Source organism: Anopheles bellator, chromosome 1 (genome assembly GCF_943735745.2).
Source record: "Anopheles bellator chromosome 1, idAnoBellAS_SP24_06.2, whole genome shotgun sequence".
In the NCBI taxonomy this organism is placed as follows: domain Eukaryota; kingdom Metazoa; phylum Arthropoda; class Insecta; order Diptera; family Culicidae; genus Anopheles; species Anopheles bellator.
Window position 1 is genome coordinate 46,026,846 of NC_071285.1, and position 16,148 is coordinate 46,042,993.

Below are 16,148 nucleotides of genomic sequence, written 5' to 3' on the forward strand. Positions count from 1 at the left end.
TATGACAATTATTAATTTTTTAATATCGTGATGAAAGTTATTTCGGTAGAATGCCTCCTTAAATGGCACCGAGTTCGCTCGGTGCAAGAGTGAGCGAGAACGAGCCCGTCACCGATCGGCGCGGTAGAGTGACAAGGACCACTGGCTGTTGTTTGCACGGAAGCGATCGGTCGCGGACCCGGTTGAGTTGGATCCGCTTCTTCGCATTCATGCGACCCTGTTACAATCGTTCGATTTTGGAATTGGCAGCGTGGCACGAAATTTGAAACGCCGCAGCGACATGGGAGCGCGCCGCGACCGATTTTCGTGGGAGCAGATTGTGAACCGGATCAGTTTTAGTTACTCCGAAACATTGTTTTACACTCCGAAATGCGGTTGTTAAATTGTTTACAGACCAGGTTGGATTTATAAGGACCCCCCAATAAAGGAATCAAACCAATAAGCAATTTCTTTCCAGCGAGGGAGGATAAAAGTGAAGCGCTTCAACAACGAGGTGTTTTGGTGTTAAATTAAAATTTTCTTTATTTATCTCATTATCAAGTTTCACTCCTCATTCACTGCACATGCGCTCCCCTTTCGGGCGGCAGCGATCCTTGCGCGCGACCGTGGACCGCGATTCGCCGGCCCCGAAAGGCGACAGAAATCACACACTAACGGAGTGAGAACTCCTTTCCGTCGACGCAGGAAACAAAATAAGCATCATTTTCATTAGCAAAACACGTTTCTCAAAATACTAAAACAAATGTAAAAAATAAACTCTCTCTCTCTCTGTTGTTACGACTCAAAAAATACGCCCCTCCGTGTTCGTCGCTACTAAATGACTAAAGTACGTTACGTCAGACACCCGACACGTGTCCGATGGCCCGGCGGCACCGGGGGAAACCGAACGAGGCCTGAACACGCAACACCCCCTCGGAGGGCTTTCGCATCGGGTGTCTGGGTCCTAATCATTTGCTAGGCTTTCTAGTTAAGTGTTTGTTTAGTATAACCATGTGTCCTTTTGATTTGTTTGTTTCGCTTCTCTTCCTCTCGATTACTCGCCTGTCTCGCGCGCTGCTCAATCGATTTTACACCTTTTCCTCGCAAACTTGTTTTAGTCTATTTGTTGTTGCACGCTTCACACTTACGTTCTCTACTCTCTGCTTTCGCTTCAAAAGTGGACAAAAAGTAAATGGCACTTATGTTAATGTTGCTCTGCGCTCCTCGCTCCGCTCCGGCTTGTGCGCTTTTGACACCACTCGCCGTCATTCGCCGCCGTTGCTGCGATCCTAGTGTGCGCTGTGTTATTGTGCGTTAATTTGTAAGGCAAAGTTGTTTTTGGCAAACGTTGGCATATCAAGAGCATCGCCAGTGTATGGCTTGTTAATGTTTGAAACGAATTCAACCTGGCTCGTATTAAAGGCATTCTGTTCTTCCGTCCGAGGCACGTGGTCGTCGAGAGACAAGTTTTGTGAATAACTTCTACTATCCACTTCCTTTACCATAAAATGGATGCAATAGAAATACCTGCGGCCAACCGAAAACGCCAGCGCGTGCTTCCTTCGCCTATAGCTATTTCGTTTCATAAAACTCGCATAAAAGGGGGCCCCCGAAAGGCCAAGTTTCCGGTGCGTTTCGTGAGGATTTTTGAAGGGTTTTCTTTTTGGCATCTAATATAACTGTAAATTGCACTTTGCTCAGCCAAAAAAGCATCTCTATCTGTCTGTCCCCATCGCAGTAGCCTGTGAGGTGAGAGCGCTTCGTTTTCAACAAACCTGGCACTTTGTGGGTTAAAAAGATAGTTGTAAGTTTTGTAAAAATTAATAACATTCTCTCGTGCGCCGATTCATCACTACAAAATATGTTTTTACCGATTTTACACTCTACTATCGTCGTTTTGGGCATTTTTAGTACAAGCTAGAATATGGGTGGGGCTCCTCTGCAATATACCGTTTTCCTGCTTTTAGGCACTTGTAACACTATCCGAGAGGGACCCGACCCGAGGGGGCTCCGGGGACAATCGGGTTAAAAGTTATACACAACTACAGTTTACACACACTCTCTACTCAGTAACAAATACAAACTCAACAACAAATCGTCGCATTCGAATCGTAGCAGTATATAGAGTAAGACACATTAGCGTTTGTTGGTTTATGGTGGTTGGCTAATAATTAGTTGGCGAAAATTCACACGCGCGCGCCCTGCGCGCTACGAAAGAGCCACGATGGAGGCCAACAAGCCGAGCCGGGCCGGGCCGGGGAGGTGACGGCCACTACTTCCACTCCGGTCCGCCACCGGTGCCACCGGACTTCATCACCGTCGACGAAGACGACGACGACGACGTGGTGGTCATTTGGATCTTTTTGGTCTGCACAATCTGCTGTTGCATCATCGCCTGACTGCTGCTGGCGTGCGTGGTGCTGCTGCTGACGGTGTTTAGCGCATCGGTGGCGCCACTGTCAAAGAGACTAACGGTACCATTTTTAATCTGTACGGAGGACGACGGTGGAACCGAGCCGGTGTTGCTCGGTGGGGTGCGTAGAAAGTGTTGCTGTTGATGGTGATGCTGCTGCTGTTGCTGCTGTTGATGGAACTGCTGATGGTGTAGCGGTGAGCTGGCAGCGGCGGAAGCAGCGGCAGGATTAATCGGGCTAGTAGGTGCGTTGGCTCCCGGACTAAGGCCAGTGTTATGGAAGGTGCGGGCTTGCGATTGCTGCTGCTGCTGCTGCTGATACCGTTGCTGCTGCTGCAGGTCGTGGTTTTCTAGGTTTAGTTTGGCAAACTTCTGCTCCACAGTGGTTAGCGGATTGGCGGGTTGTTGCGGGCTATTAGTAATGGCATTCGGGAAGACACGGGTTTCGTATCTGTTACACGCGGGACCAAAAGAGAGAGAGAGAGAAAAAAGAGAAACAAAAAACATTTCGTTAGGGTTAAGGGTTGCGATTATGATTTTCGTGTGCAACATTCGACGGTGGGAAATTTTCGGGGAACAAAGTACCGCCTGTCGGCATTGGCGTTAAGTGATGCGTTCCATTGACCATAAGACATTAATGGAAGTTCAACATAGAGCTGTAAACTGGTACAAAACAGGAGACTTCGTGCAATAGAGTTCGGTTCCGCCATCACCATACGTTCCGGTACCGTCACCACATGCAGGTTTAGTGTTTTGGGAACTACACGTCGTGGGTACGTTTAGGTTCTACGCAGAAAGGTGAGTTCTGAACAGATAGTAAGATGACCAAAGTGAAGCTAGTCACAGCCCACAGAAAGGCAAGGAGATTAATGGTGAAAGAATCTCGGCAACGCTACGCGATGGCTTCCAATCTGCATCTTCATGTGTCATGTGTGGCCTATGAAAACCCCTCATGTGCGACCTCACCTGGTTGTGAATCCTTCGTACGTTTGGGGCACCATCATCGAGCCACCGTTCGTTTGATGCGACGGAGGTTGCGTCGGCGACGACCGGAACGTGCTGAGCGGTTGCACCTTGTTCTGCAGATCCTGGACGGCGGCATCGAACTGGGTGCGGTTGAACTTGGACGCACTCAGGTTCGAGTTTTCGACCCGCGTCGTATCGTACGTGCGGTTCAGCATCGACGGTGACACCAGGGCCGAGGGCGATTTGATCGTGTCCGATTGGTACGGTTTCGGGACGGCGTTTGCCGTGAGCAGCTGGTTCCCGCCCCCGGCGGAACCGGGTCGATGGAAGGCAGGGCTCGTCGGGGACCCACCACCACCGGCGGTTGGCGGTTGACGGGGCAATGTGCTTGCTGTCGTCGCCGTCGCCGGCGAGCCTCCTCCGACCATCGATGGTGAATAGGTGCCCGGTTTCGGTAGCGTGTGCGGTGGCTTCGGTGACGTCGACATGGCGTAGCCCGTGAACGGTGGTGGTGCGGGGCCCCCCTCGTCGCTTTCGTCCGTCGTAAAACCACCGCCGGCCAGCTTCTGGCGGTACTTGAGGTGCCGAATGGCGATCAGCTTGTTCTTCGCTTCCTCCAGCTGGCGCTCGCGCATCAGAATCTCGGACCGGGCGTTAATCTCCTGCGCCATCCCGTCTACCATGTTGCGGTTCAACCGGAGCGTGTGCTCCTCCTCGCCTTCGATCGCTTGCTGTGCGGCCTGCACCAGTTTGTCGGTGGATTTGATGACCGCGTTGCCGGCCGCCTGCAGACGGCGTCCCGTTTCCGAGTTCGGATCCGATTTCACTTTGCACGCGATCAGTAGCTGGGCCGTCGAGCTGGCCACCTGTTTGGCGGACGAGATGAGCATCTCCTCGGTGCCAACGCCCTGGACCAGATTCTGGGCTGCCTCGACGAGACTGTGCGTGGCGGCCGCAACCAGCCGGGCGGCCGAAATTAAACCCTCCGACCATTGGCCATCGTCCGACGAAGTGAGTGGCCGTTTCGCCACCTTCCCCTGATCGATCAGCTCGCGTTGGGCCGCATTCGCCGCACGCACCAGCGACGACGAGGCCGCCATAATGCTGCGGGCGGCTTCGAGAATCATTTCGTCGAAGTTAAGATTTTCATCCGCTTCCTAAAACAGAGAGCGCCGGGAAAAGAAACGGAGAATTAACGTTTGAGCCACAAAGGTTAAGAATATAAATGAAATGAAAGTTATAATAAAAAAAAAACATAATAACGGCACAAGGACATAGAGGAACAAATATGAGATGTAATAAAATAAATGAATGAAAACTGAGCGGAAAATAATCGAAACAGAATTGCAATTGAAAATTTAAATCAATCAAGAGCCACAATGGAATGTCACAAGCTTTAGGGGGTCACATTGAGCACCGTGCCCACCGCTTTTTGCCCACCTTCGTTCAACATTTTCCGCTTCCGATGAACCACGATGGTCACAGTAATAATATGTTTGATTCCTGGGTGATAATTGAAATCTTAACAACCAAGAATATCAAACATATCTTACCGAAATCATCTCCCGTGTTACCACCAACCAACAACACACTATCACCACCAGCACCAACATATCACCAGCACACTAAACAGGGCCAATAAAAGAACCTTCACCGATCGCGGTTCTCCGCTCGGTAACCTACCTTCACTTCGTGCCGGCGCGGGCGCAGGTTGGCCAGCTTCTTGGCGGCGGCCTCGATCGATGCGGCCGCTCCGAGCAGCTCGTTCTCCGCGATCACCGTCGGATCGTCCGGGTCGACCCAGTCGGAGCCCTTCAGCAGCTGGGCCATGCCGACCAGATCGGTCACGCACATGGCCACGCGCCGCGACAGGTGCATCCGTTCGTCCGCCGTACAGTGGTTCAGGATGCCCTCCAGCAGATCACGGTACGCGATGGCCACAGCCGAACCGGCATCGAGCGTGCGCTGGCGTAGGTCCTGCGTTTCGGCACACGACCACGCCACCGATCGGCACACGATCAGCATATCGGAGATGGTTTTGCGCCCCAGGTTGGCGGCCGCCGCAATGTCCGCCTGCAGGTTGGACGTTCCGGCCGCCACCGCCTTGGCCGTGGCCGCCGTCACGTGCTTGGTGACGCTGATCAAGTCCTCCGGCTTCGACAGCTGCTGCATGCTCGAGCGCAGCATCTCCGGCGCGAACTGCATCGCGCGCAGCTCCTGCGAGATGGCGTCCACCGTCGCTTCCATGGCGCGCGTGCCGCGCGTGTGTTCATCTTCGACCGCCTTCACGGTTTTAAGCAACGAGGTGACATTCATCACCATGACCTGAGAGCATCGACGGACGGCCACATGGAAGTAGAGACGTGGTAAGGGATGTTAAATTTAAAGCGCTTACGAGATCCACTCGATGGGGGGAACGTTAACAAACAAACACACAGATGAACACGGGGTGGGTTAGGATCTCCGTGGGTGAAAAACTAAGCGGAAGAGGGTGAAATATTTTGGCCAATACTCTGGCCGCGGCAACTCTGAATCGATGAACGGCACTCCGCGCGCCACTCCAAAATATTTCATTTCTCCAAAGCGATTAAGGAACAGTTTTGTTTTTTTTTTTTTTTCACGGATCCCCTGAAGGACCAAGGCCGCGGGAGCATAATCAAAATGATGTGTACCTACAGTTCGTGTTTCATTTCTGTTTTGCTTTCAGTTGGGCTTCTCTCACTCTTCTCATAGCGATCGCACACAGTGTGGATCCGGTTCCGGTTCTTCCCCTGAGTGCTTCCACCCCAAGTGCGAGCGATCCTCGCCCGCACGACGTATAGCTGAACACAACACGAGGCAATTGAGGGGGCAACGGACAAGCAAACGGCAAGGGTGGACACAGTTGGATTTGGCTTGTAGGGTTTATTTGGGGTTCAAACACCGATAGTGATTCGACAACGCAGCTTACAGGCTAATGGTGTAAGGATATATTAAAATGGACACTGAGCGGAGCTATGGCACAGCACGCAGGTGATTAGAACGCTCCGTCGAACAGGGTCGGCACGGTGGACAGTAGGTGAAGCAGTTCCTCCTCGTGATCGCTAAGCCACCAAGCGGCGGCCCTCTGTGTTTCCGGGGCCCGCGATTGCAGGTTTTTGGGATGATGGATGGTGTTGGTGCATGAAGAGAAGAAGAAACAGATAGAGAGGACGAAGTGCAAAGGGATAGAACGAGGTGCACTTGACACGCACTACGGGAGAGGGTTCGGGTTCGGGCCACGGGGAACAGGAGATCATATGTCGCACAGGCAGGCAGGCGGGATAAAGGGATCGAGGCGCGACACCGATCGCGATGGAGTGGTGGTGCACTACGACTACGACAATCATACTCAGACGACAACGACGAAAGCATTGGCAGAGGAGATTGTTAGGAGGTTGCGGTGCGGTGACTGTGTTGTGGCTCTGAGCGAGTGGTCTTTGCAGTGTTTAAATGTATTGCTGGCCTCCGAACGGACGGTAGCCGGCCAGGACGCCCGAGCAGGGCTCGGTCTCGGTAAGGCACAGTTCGCGTATCATCTGTGGAAGGAACGGAACGGAACGATCACGACCCACATGAAGCTGAGACATCGGCCACAATCTGAAGGCCTTGTGGAAACGGGAATCTTGGCAAAGGAATAAGGAAGCGGCGGAATCTTCCACATACCGACGAACTACTGTGCGTCCCAAAAAACATTCACCAATTATCCGACTTTAACTGTTTAGGGTGCCCCCGAAAATCCTTTAACCTCGTGCAGGAACCGTTCGGGGTTAATCGGGGTAAGTGTAAGAAGAGGGAACCCGTTCTATTGCTCGGACCACCACTACAATTACTACTACACCAACACAACAATGGTTACCGGTGACCGTTCCGGTGAGATATAGAGAGAGAGTGGTATCCAAAAAAACAGGGCCAATGATGTGCTGTTAGGTTACAAACGACGACGACGACGACGACAACGGTGGGCAAAAGTGAACCGCAAGCAATCTACTACCATGCAGGGTTACGGAACCGGCCACGACCACAAACAAACGAACAGACGGAAACCCCATCAGCATGTCGATTAGTGTGTTGCAATAAAGATGATACGAGCAACGAGATACAACAAGACAAACACAACTCATTCTGAATACACTCCTTGCCCTTTCCATTCAAGCGGGTTCATCCAAAAGCACTCCTCCACGGTACGAAACGACAGAACAGAGAAACAGACAGAGAGAGAAAGAAAAGAGGTAGTAGAGTGTAGAGAAAGTCGAAGGGCCGCAGCATCATGCAGAGATAGGGAGAGGCAACAATCACCACAAGAACCATCGATCCTCAGCATCATCATCGGAAACCGTGCGGGACAAAACAAAGGTGTTGGCGTTCGCGGTTCGCCCATTACAGAGAAGAGACAGAGAGAGAGAAGCGCTTCCACTGTTGCTGGCTGCAGGACAATCATTTTGATTATGCTAATAATAATGATAATAATAACACGGCGATATTGCTTGGCACTTGGTCCTTTCGAATTGTAATCGGGAGTATTTAGGTCATTGTTCCGAGAGCGCAAGTATTTCAAAATTGATCAAATCGCTTCGCTTCGCTTGGGTTGTCGTTCGATTAGGACATTCAGAGTGTGTTTGTGTGCGCGTGTGTATGGCGGCATCGTGGTGATTGCGGGCAGTGTGGCCATTGTTTAGTCATTAGTTGTAGCGGCTTCGTGCAAAAGCACAATCAAGTTGTTTAGAGCGTGTCTATTTTGACGGCAGGCGAGCAATCTTTTTCTGGACCCGTGGCGAGGGATAGGTTTTAGTGTGTGTCTGTGCACTATATACAGTACCGCCCGGGAACGGGATCAGGTGATCAGCCCGCAAACGTATGCTCTTCACAGTTAATCACAATTAATACACGCGTGCTCGAGGCGCAGAGCCAATCATATAGCATTGAAATATTCACACGGCAGATTAGGGGCGTTATTGTGGGGGAGAAAGGCCGGAAGGTGTGTAGGTGGTAGGTGGGAGTTGGGCAGGCAGGCGGGGGGAGGACAAACAGAATACGGAAACGTAACGAAACGAACATACCTTAGCGCTATCTTTCAAATCATTCATAGCTGGATCGTTAATGGGCTTGCCGGAGGCGAGTTTAGTAGCGTTTATAAGCTCACCGAGTGCAGCGGCCACATCTTTCACCGCGTTCATCACCATCACTTGCGAGTCGGGCTGGCCGGAACCGAGCGACGCGGCCCCGTGCTTCACCGCATCGGCCAGTTGCACTACGAGAGAGAAAAGGGGCATGAGCATTGACTGTTGTATCCTTTCCCGCCAACCGAAAACGAGCTTACAGATCGTGGTCACCGCGTTCTGTGCGGCCGCGGCCAGTTGATCCTGCGTGCCGGCGGCACCCGCCACCAGTATCTTGGTGTCCTCGACCAGCGCCTTGGCCGTCTTCAGGATGTGCTCGCGATGGTCCGAGAAGCGGCCCTCCTCGTCGGCCGAGTGCAGTGTGCCGGCCGTCGCGAACATGATCGTCGTGTCGAGATCGCTGATGATCGCCGAAACCGTGCTCGAGGCGTTAATGCACGCCTGCGTTCCCCGCGAACCGGCCTGGAGGGCGGCCAACACTTGGGCCACCTTCTCCGAGACGTCACGGGCACCGCGCGATATCTCCACCAGTCCGCTGCTGTCGTCCTTCCGGATGCCGGTCGTCGACTGTATGAGCACGTTCACCGAGCGGCCCAGATCCTGGACCGTGGTGCGGATACGGATCGCCACGTCGGGTGAAGTGGTCAGAGCGGACGCTCCGATCGCATCCTGTGCCAGCTGCGTGTAGTGGTGCGTCATTTCGACGCACAGCTGGGCCAGCTTGGACGGATCGATCGCTGCCTTGGCGTTGATTTCGTTCGCGTAGCGAGCGATTTCCTTGGCACTCTGCACCATCCGTGTCTGATAGTCGACGTACGTGTCGTTGAGCGACGCGCCCAGGAACGACTGGCGCTTGTCCGAGATGCGCGACATCGAACGGGACACCTGCTCCATCAGGCCCGTAACGACCCCGTTCTCGGTCGACAGCCGCTCGACGGTGGCGTTCAGTTCCTGGATCGCCTCGCGGGTCGCCTCCACCGCTTCGTCCAGCTCCGGGTGCAACTGGGCGGCCCGTGGATTACCGCCGGCACTCTTGGCCGTCTGCACCAGCTGCGAGCAACACTCGACGACGGACTTGACCTGATTGATCAGCACCGTCTGCTGGCCCGAGTGCACGAGCTGCGAGCAGGCCCCGATTACGCCACCCGTCAGCGGCACGATGTGTTTGGCGATCTGGTTGACTGCGTGACCGAGACTTTCGGCATTCTTCTTGGCCGACGACTTGACCGGTTCGAGCCGATCGATCAGCTCGGACGCAGCGTTCAGCGACTGGTTGGTGAATCCCTGCAGGTTGCTGTCCTTACGCTGGGGCAACCCATCGACACCGACGGCCAGAGCGGCTGAGTTTAATTCGCGCGAGCAGTCCTTCAGTACCTCCAGCACCTGATCGCACTGCATCTGTCCGGGGGCCTTCTCGCGGATGCTGGACGCCAGCTTCTTGATGCTCTCCGACACGTTGCGACTGTGCGTGGCCAGCTGCTGCCAGACCGGTGGATCCGTCGGGGTCAGCGCGAGCACCTTGGCCGTGCGTACCATGTCCACCGCCCCATCCAGGATGCCACTGCCTGCTGCGAGGATCGGTTCCTGCGCTTTCCGGCCCTCGCTCGAGATGCGTGCCGGAATCGAAATAAACTCGGGTGACGAAGCAAACTGACAGAGCGACGTGACGGCCTCCAGCAAGGGTTCGGTGGCCGCGGCACAACGTTGCCGCGACGCCGGGCTGTAGTCCTTGTCGAGCGTCTTAATTTCGCGCACCAGGGCCGCCGTCGAGTTGGCCACTTCTTTTGCGGCCTGCACAAAGTGACGCTTGGCCACCGGGTTGGTGGTGGTGGAGCTTGCGTTGCGACACGCATTGCACAGGGCGGACGTGTGCTTCGCGATGACGGTGGCCGCCGAGAGGACCTCCTGCTGGGAGGATGACGGCGTACGCAGCACGTCGCAGCTTTGACGGATCGCTTGTGCCGCCCGTGCGTACTGCGACTGATCGACGATCCCGGGCCGTCCGCCGACGCTGGTAGGATTCGAAACACCCACCAGATAGGCGGCCTGGGCAGCCGATTCGATTAGCCCGCGGATCGATTCCGACACCGAGACGACCGAGTGGCCAAACTCGACCGGTTTCGAGTTTTTCGCATTGTTCGCGATTCCCGTCATGCCGTCCCCGAGTGTGCGCGACTTTTCCATGACCGTCTCGAGGCAATCGAAGTATCCCTGGTCGGTAAGCGATTCCTGGGCCGATTCGAGCAGCGGGCGCAGTGATTCGATGCACCGGATCGCACCGTCGCACTCCTTCTGCCCGGGGGCCGCCTGCGTGCACACGTCCACCAGCCGGTTGATGCTTTCGGTGACGAGCCGTGCGGCCGAGGCGAGCTCGTGGCGTGCGTTCGGCCGGGCCGGATCACCGGCCACATGTTTAGCCGCCGCCAGCAGACTGGCCGATTGGTTCGAAACGCCACGCAGCGAAGCGACAATGTCTTCCCGGGCGCGCTCCTCCACCGTTTGGCCGGCCATCTCGAGTGTTACCGTGAGCAGCTCCTTGTACGCGTGGCAAAATTCCTGGCTGCTGTTGGCCAGCTTAATGGACGACTCGTACGAATGTGCTACCTGGCCACCGGCGTTGTTCAGCTGCTCGGCGGCCGATTTCAGTTCGCTCTGAAGCGTTCCGTACGGACGATCGGAGGGCGGATATTCGCCCGCATCAAGCACGCCCCGCAAATCGGTGATCGTTTCGAACGCCTCGTTGATCTCGGGCACCCCCGGCATACACTCAGTCATGCGGCCGAGCGAATGCTTGGTATGCTTGACCGCCAGCAACAGCGCTTCCTGATTGTCCAAGTTCTGCAGAGTCCGCTGTGCTTCCTCGATGACGCGCAACGCCCCGAGGATCACCTCGTCGGCGTAATCCACGACGGCCGGGTTCTTGGTCGTCACCAGCACACCACGCACGCTCTTGGTGTACTCGCCGAGCGCGAGGGCCATATCGCGACCGGCCACACCGGCGTACGTGCGGTTACCGTGCTGTGCGGCCGTTGCCAGCTGCCACATCGACGAATCGGCCGCCGAACAGGCCGCCGACAGCTGCTTGAAGCATCCTTCGGCCGTCTCACCCGGCAGTGGCCGCAAGCTACCTTCCTGGGCCGCCACACGCGTATCGTTCAGCACACTGCGCAGATTACGAACAGCGGCCATGGCGGCGTCCAGTTCCGAGCCACCGCATGCTTCACGTGCCCGGTGCGCCGCCAGTCGCAGGTCGTGGATGGCGTGCGTCAGATTGACCGAACAGCGACCAAGTTGCGCAGCGGCCGCCTGCTCCTGCACCGTTGGCTGTAGTTCCCGGGCAGATCCGGCCATCTGTGCGCCGGGTTCGAGGAACATTTCTGCTGCATCGATCAGCGCCAGTTGCGCGTTGGGGTCGTCCGGTCGCGCCAGCGTACTCTTGACGCCCGCCACCAGCCGCGGGATCTGATCGGCAACTGCCTGGCAGTCCTGCAGGAGCAGCTCCTTCGCCGGCACGTCCGTGCTGTGGACGAGCGAGTTCTGGGCCGCCGTAATGCACTGCGTGGCGGCCGATGCCGCCTGCTTCGCGCACTGCTCCAGCCGCCCGATCAGTTGCCGCTTGATGGCCGGCGTGTTGGCTCGCGTAGTCGTAATAACACGCAGTTCTTCCGCGGCCGCCCGCAGTGACTCCTGGTGACCGGAATCGTGCGGATTTCCGGCACACAGCCGTGCCGCCTCCACCATCCGGGCCGTGGCGTCAGCCAGCTGTTTGGCCGCTTCGAGCAGCTTCCGCTGCATACTCGAATCGTGCTGGCCCTCCGCCTCACCCTTGATGCTCTGGATGAGCAGGGCCGTCGCACGGCCAAGCTGCTGCGCCTGACGGATCATCTCCTGCGGATCCGTCGACGACACGAGGATGTCCGTCGCGACGAGCACGTTATCGACCGGGTTCTCGGATTCCACACCGCGGCGTGCCCGTTCCCGGGCGCTCAGCTTGATGTGCTCGAGCAGATCCGCCAGGGAGCTGGACACATCTTTCGCCGCCGCCGTTAGATCGCCACGAAGTTGCTGGTTGTCCGTCGCCTCGTTGCACACTTCCGCCAGGTGAGCGACCGCTTTCGCGACTTCCCGGGCCGCTGCTTCGAGCTGCTCCCGGCAGGCGGCACTCTGGATGGTCGGTGCCACGACACGAGCGCACGCGACCAGCTGACTGGTGGCCAGTGCACACTGACTGGCGGCTCCAATCACTGCGGGAAGAAGCAGAGTATCAGTACGCGTCGGAAGGGGGAATTTTGGCTCCGGCAGGCTTACCTTTGTTGCGGGTCGCTTCATCCTCCGTGACGGCGGCGATCGATTTGGCCTTCAGCACGAGCGCTGCGGTAGTGTTGGCGACCGCTTTGGCCAACCCGAGCAGCATGTCGTGTAGTTCGCGGCTCTCGACACTCTCCTCACCGATCGTGCTCAGCACTTGGCCGCTCGCTTCGCCGACGCGCGTGGCCGCGTTCAGCAGGCTCTGGCGCGGTTCCTTGCTCTCCGGTTCGGCCGACTTCAGCAGATCGCTGAACGCGTTGCACAGTTTGCGCGTCGCCTCGAGCAGCTTATCCCCGGTGCAATCGTCATCCATGAGGGCCGCGATGAGCCGCACTTCCTTCGTCACCTCCGGAATGCTTTGGGTGATCTGAGAAACGGCTGCCCCGACCGCCTCGTGGTCGATCTCGTCCGGCTGCGAAGCCGTTACGACTTGGGCCGTGGCCGCGTTCATCGTGGCCAGGTGCGTCGTGACGGTCTGCTTCGACGTGTCGAGCGTTTCCTCGCGCCACTGCAACGACCCCGGATCGGTGCCGAGCGGTGGCAGCTGCACCTTCGTCTCCAGATCCTTCTCGGCCTGATTGATCGCATCCTGACCGGCCGAGATGTAACCGAGCAGGGCACGCTGCGGCTCAGACAGCACCGAACTGATCCGTGTTTGCTGTAACTGTGGCCACAGCGAGAGAGAGAAAGAGAAAGAGGTAATCGATTAGTGGACAGGACGGAGTGGGATTTTTCGTTAAAAAAGCCTCGTGTGACTGTGTGAGTGTGTGAGTGTCTTTTTGGGGCGTTAGTAGTTTGTTTGCTTGAATGAAACGAAACGAATCGAAATCGATCGAAACCATAAACTGTAATTCACCTACGTCTGTGGAAGGTTGGTTCCGGTTATTTGGTTAGTAATTTGGATTTAGAGGGCAACATGGTGAGCAGCATGAAATGAAATGGAACAAAGAGAGAAAAAACGTTGCTATTTGAATCAGTTCCACGTACAGGGGGGGGAATCGGCGTCTTCAATCCATTCGTATATCGACGCATAAGTTTAGTTAGTGAAGCCAGGAAGGCAGTTTAATAGAAATTAGAGATTGAAAAAGGAAAACCGAAGCAAATTCTCACCATCGGTGGTTGATGGGCCAGATTGACCTGGCCGACGATGGCACCGTACTGTACCGATTGCATCTCGCCCGTACCGTACGGTCGCTCACCTGCTCACTCACACAAACACAAACGATATCCAGGAAACCCGAAAAAAGAAAGAAAACATAATCAAATCATGCACACAGAAAAGAAAGTAAACTCCAAATAATGTTTACAACAGGAAATAAGATAAACGAAAGAAAATCTAAAGTATAAGACTTGCTATAACAATAGACGGACACCTAATCTAACGGAGGTTAGTGCCGGATTTCACAGCACAAACCGTAGCCCGCACTTACCGTCGGTACCGCGCATGACGGCCGGTTTGGCGATCGAATGGGTTTCCACCTTGCCGGATTTGTTCGTTTCCTCGTGCTGCAGGAAGGTGGCCCTGTGGGGGGTGGTGCGCACAAAAGAAAAGACACCGTCGTCAGAATGGCCATCAGTTTCGACGGCAGTTAAATATTACGGGCACAGCTTCCGGTGCGCCCGCCCGCCTCGGCCGCCGCCTCGAGCGGAATACTCACTTCGATGGGGCAACGCTTTCCTCCACCATGGTCGAGCCCTCGTCGCCCTCGATGCCGAAGTGGTCCTTCGCCTGCTTCTTCTTCAGTATGATGTCGATGTAGCCGGCAATCAGCTGCACGATCTGCTCCGCTTCCGTCGTCTGCACCGAGTAGTACGAGTCGGCGTAGTCACCGAAGTCGAGCGTGAACGTGTTGGGCGACGCACCCCACCGGCGCACCGTCGTGAGGGGCCACGACTTGAGGATCTCCTTCGTCAGCTCGTCCAACCGCAGCACCGAGTCCTTGGTGACGCCCAGCAGCCGCGGCACCAGCTTGTTCTTGCCCGTCATCTTCTCTTTGACGAGGAAAAACGTCACCCCGTACGTGGGCAGTTCGCGGGCCGTCTTCGTGTAGCGATACTTGGCGTCCAGGTCGGACAGTCCGATGTGCTTCCGGTGCTCGGCAAACACCTTCCGTTCGATGTTCTTCGTGCGCACGTACGACGAGGGCAGAAACTCACGCAAACTGTCGGTGGGAAGGGAAAGAGAACGGATTAGGCGGTGTCCACAGAGAGCGCGCTTGGCTTACTTACTCCAGGAAGCCGGCCTTGTGCTTGGCCTCGTTGTGGTCTCCGAACTGGATCTGCACCTGGATGCCGGCGAACTCGCACGCCTTTTCCTGCGTCACCGGGTGCGTCCCGTCCAGGATGGCGTCGCGCGCCTGCACGTACAGCAGGTTCAGCTGGACCGGATCGCGCGAGTCAATGTTCTGGTCGGAGTAGAAGAACTTGCGCCGCAGCAGCACCGTTTCCTGCTCGTCGATGCCCTGCTCCCGCAGCGTTTTGCCCACGTCCACCCAGTTGATCTCATCGTCCGTGCGCAGCTTCTTCCGCAGGCTCTCCATCTTCGTGTCGCGCTCCTTCTCCTGGGTCCTGGTGCGCCGCAACGTGAGCGTGCCGGTCGTGTTGGACGATCGATTGTCCGGCTGGTTCTCGTTCTGCGACTCCGCATCCTCGCGCACCAGCCCGTACTCCTCGTGGTTGGTGATGCCGATCTTCGTACAGATCACCACCATCAGCTGCGACACCGGCTGCGAGTCATCGACCAGGATCGTCTTGACCGCACCGTCCAGCATGCGGACCCGCAGTGTCCGGTGCTTCTGCCGGTACTCGAGCACGTCCAGGTTGTGCAGCATGTAGTAGCCCAGGTTGCGGGCCGCCTCCAGCCACACACCCTGCCGTGTGTCGTCGTCCGCTAGGAACAGGCCAAACTCCTGCGCCTGGCCCTGTACCGCTTCCGCGAACTTCTCCTTAATGATACGGCACGCATCGAACACGCTCGTGTTCGGGTCGAACTGGATCGTCTTCGTCACCCGGCCCCCTTCGAGGCTGATCCGCAGCGACAGCGCCGCCATCTCGGAGGTGTTGCTGCTGCTGACGTTCTCCTCCTGCTTCCCGGGCGGGTGGCACCAACAACCGTGTTGGGGGTGGTGGTCTCCCGCTTAACGACGCCCCTGTAACGAGAGAGAGAGAGAGAGAGAGATGCAGACAGGCCCGTTAGTGTTGTCGCTTGGAATGTCCGAAATCGCACTGTGCCTCATAAATTCGCTGACACAGCAACGGGTTGCAGCAGATCCGAAAGGGTCATAAATCAATGTTTATTGTCCACTCCGCAACCGGGGCGAGCAAGTGCCGAGAGGGGATGGGTT

The 16,148-nt window shown here is 56.1% G+C and overlaps 1 protein-coding gene across 1 annotated transcript; it reads right to left on the bottom strand.

Moving 5' to 3' along the window:
* Nucleotides 1-508: 508 nt before the first annotated feature.
* On the bottom strand, nucleotides 509-15,854 carry LOC131206707 (talin-2). Its single transcript, XM_058199377.1, has 10 exons — nucleotides 15,034-15,854; nucleotides 14,463-14,966; nucleotides 14,235-14,326; nucleotides 13,915-14,003; nucleotides 12,805-13,468; nucleotides 8,697-12,740; nucleotides 8,437-8,627; nucleotides 5,042-5,683; nucleotides 3,359-4,515; nucleotides 509-2,843 (listed from the first exon to the last, which is right to left on the bottom strand). The coding sequence occupies exons 1-10, from the start codon at nucleotides 15,852-15,854 to the stop codon at nucleotides 2,252-2,254; spliced, it is 8,796 nt and encodes a 2,931-aa protein (XP_058055360.1). The 3' UTR covers nucleotides 509-2,251.
* Between the last annotated feature and the right edge of the window lie 294 nt (nucleotides 15,855-16,148).

Excerpts from the sequence above, each read along its gene's own strand:
- LOC131206707 (XM_058199377.1), bottom strand. The coding sequence starts at position 15,854 with ATGGCGGCGCTGTCGCTGCGGATCAGCCTCGAAGGGGGCCGGGTGACG. Across the intron at positions 12,741-12,804 it reads TGAAGCGACCCGCAACAAAG|TGATTGGAGCCGCCAGTCAG; the intron begins GTAAGCCTGCCG and ends TTCTTCCCGCAG. Across the intron at positions 5,684-8,436 it reads ATTTGAAAGATAGCGCTAAG|GTCATGGTGATGAATGTCAC; the intron begins GTATGTTCGTTT and ends CGATGCTCTCAG.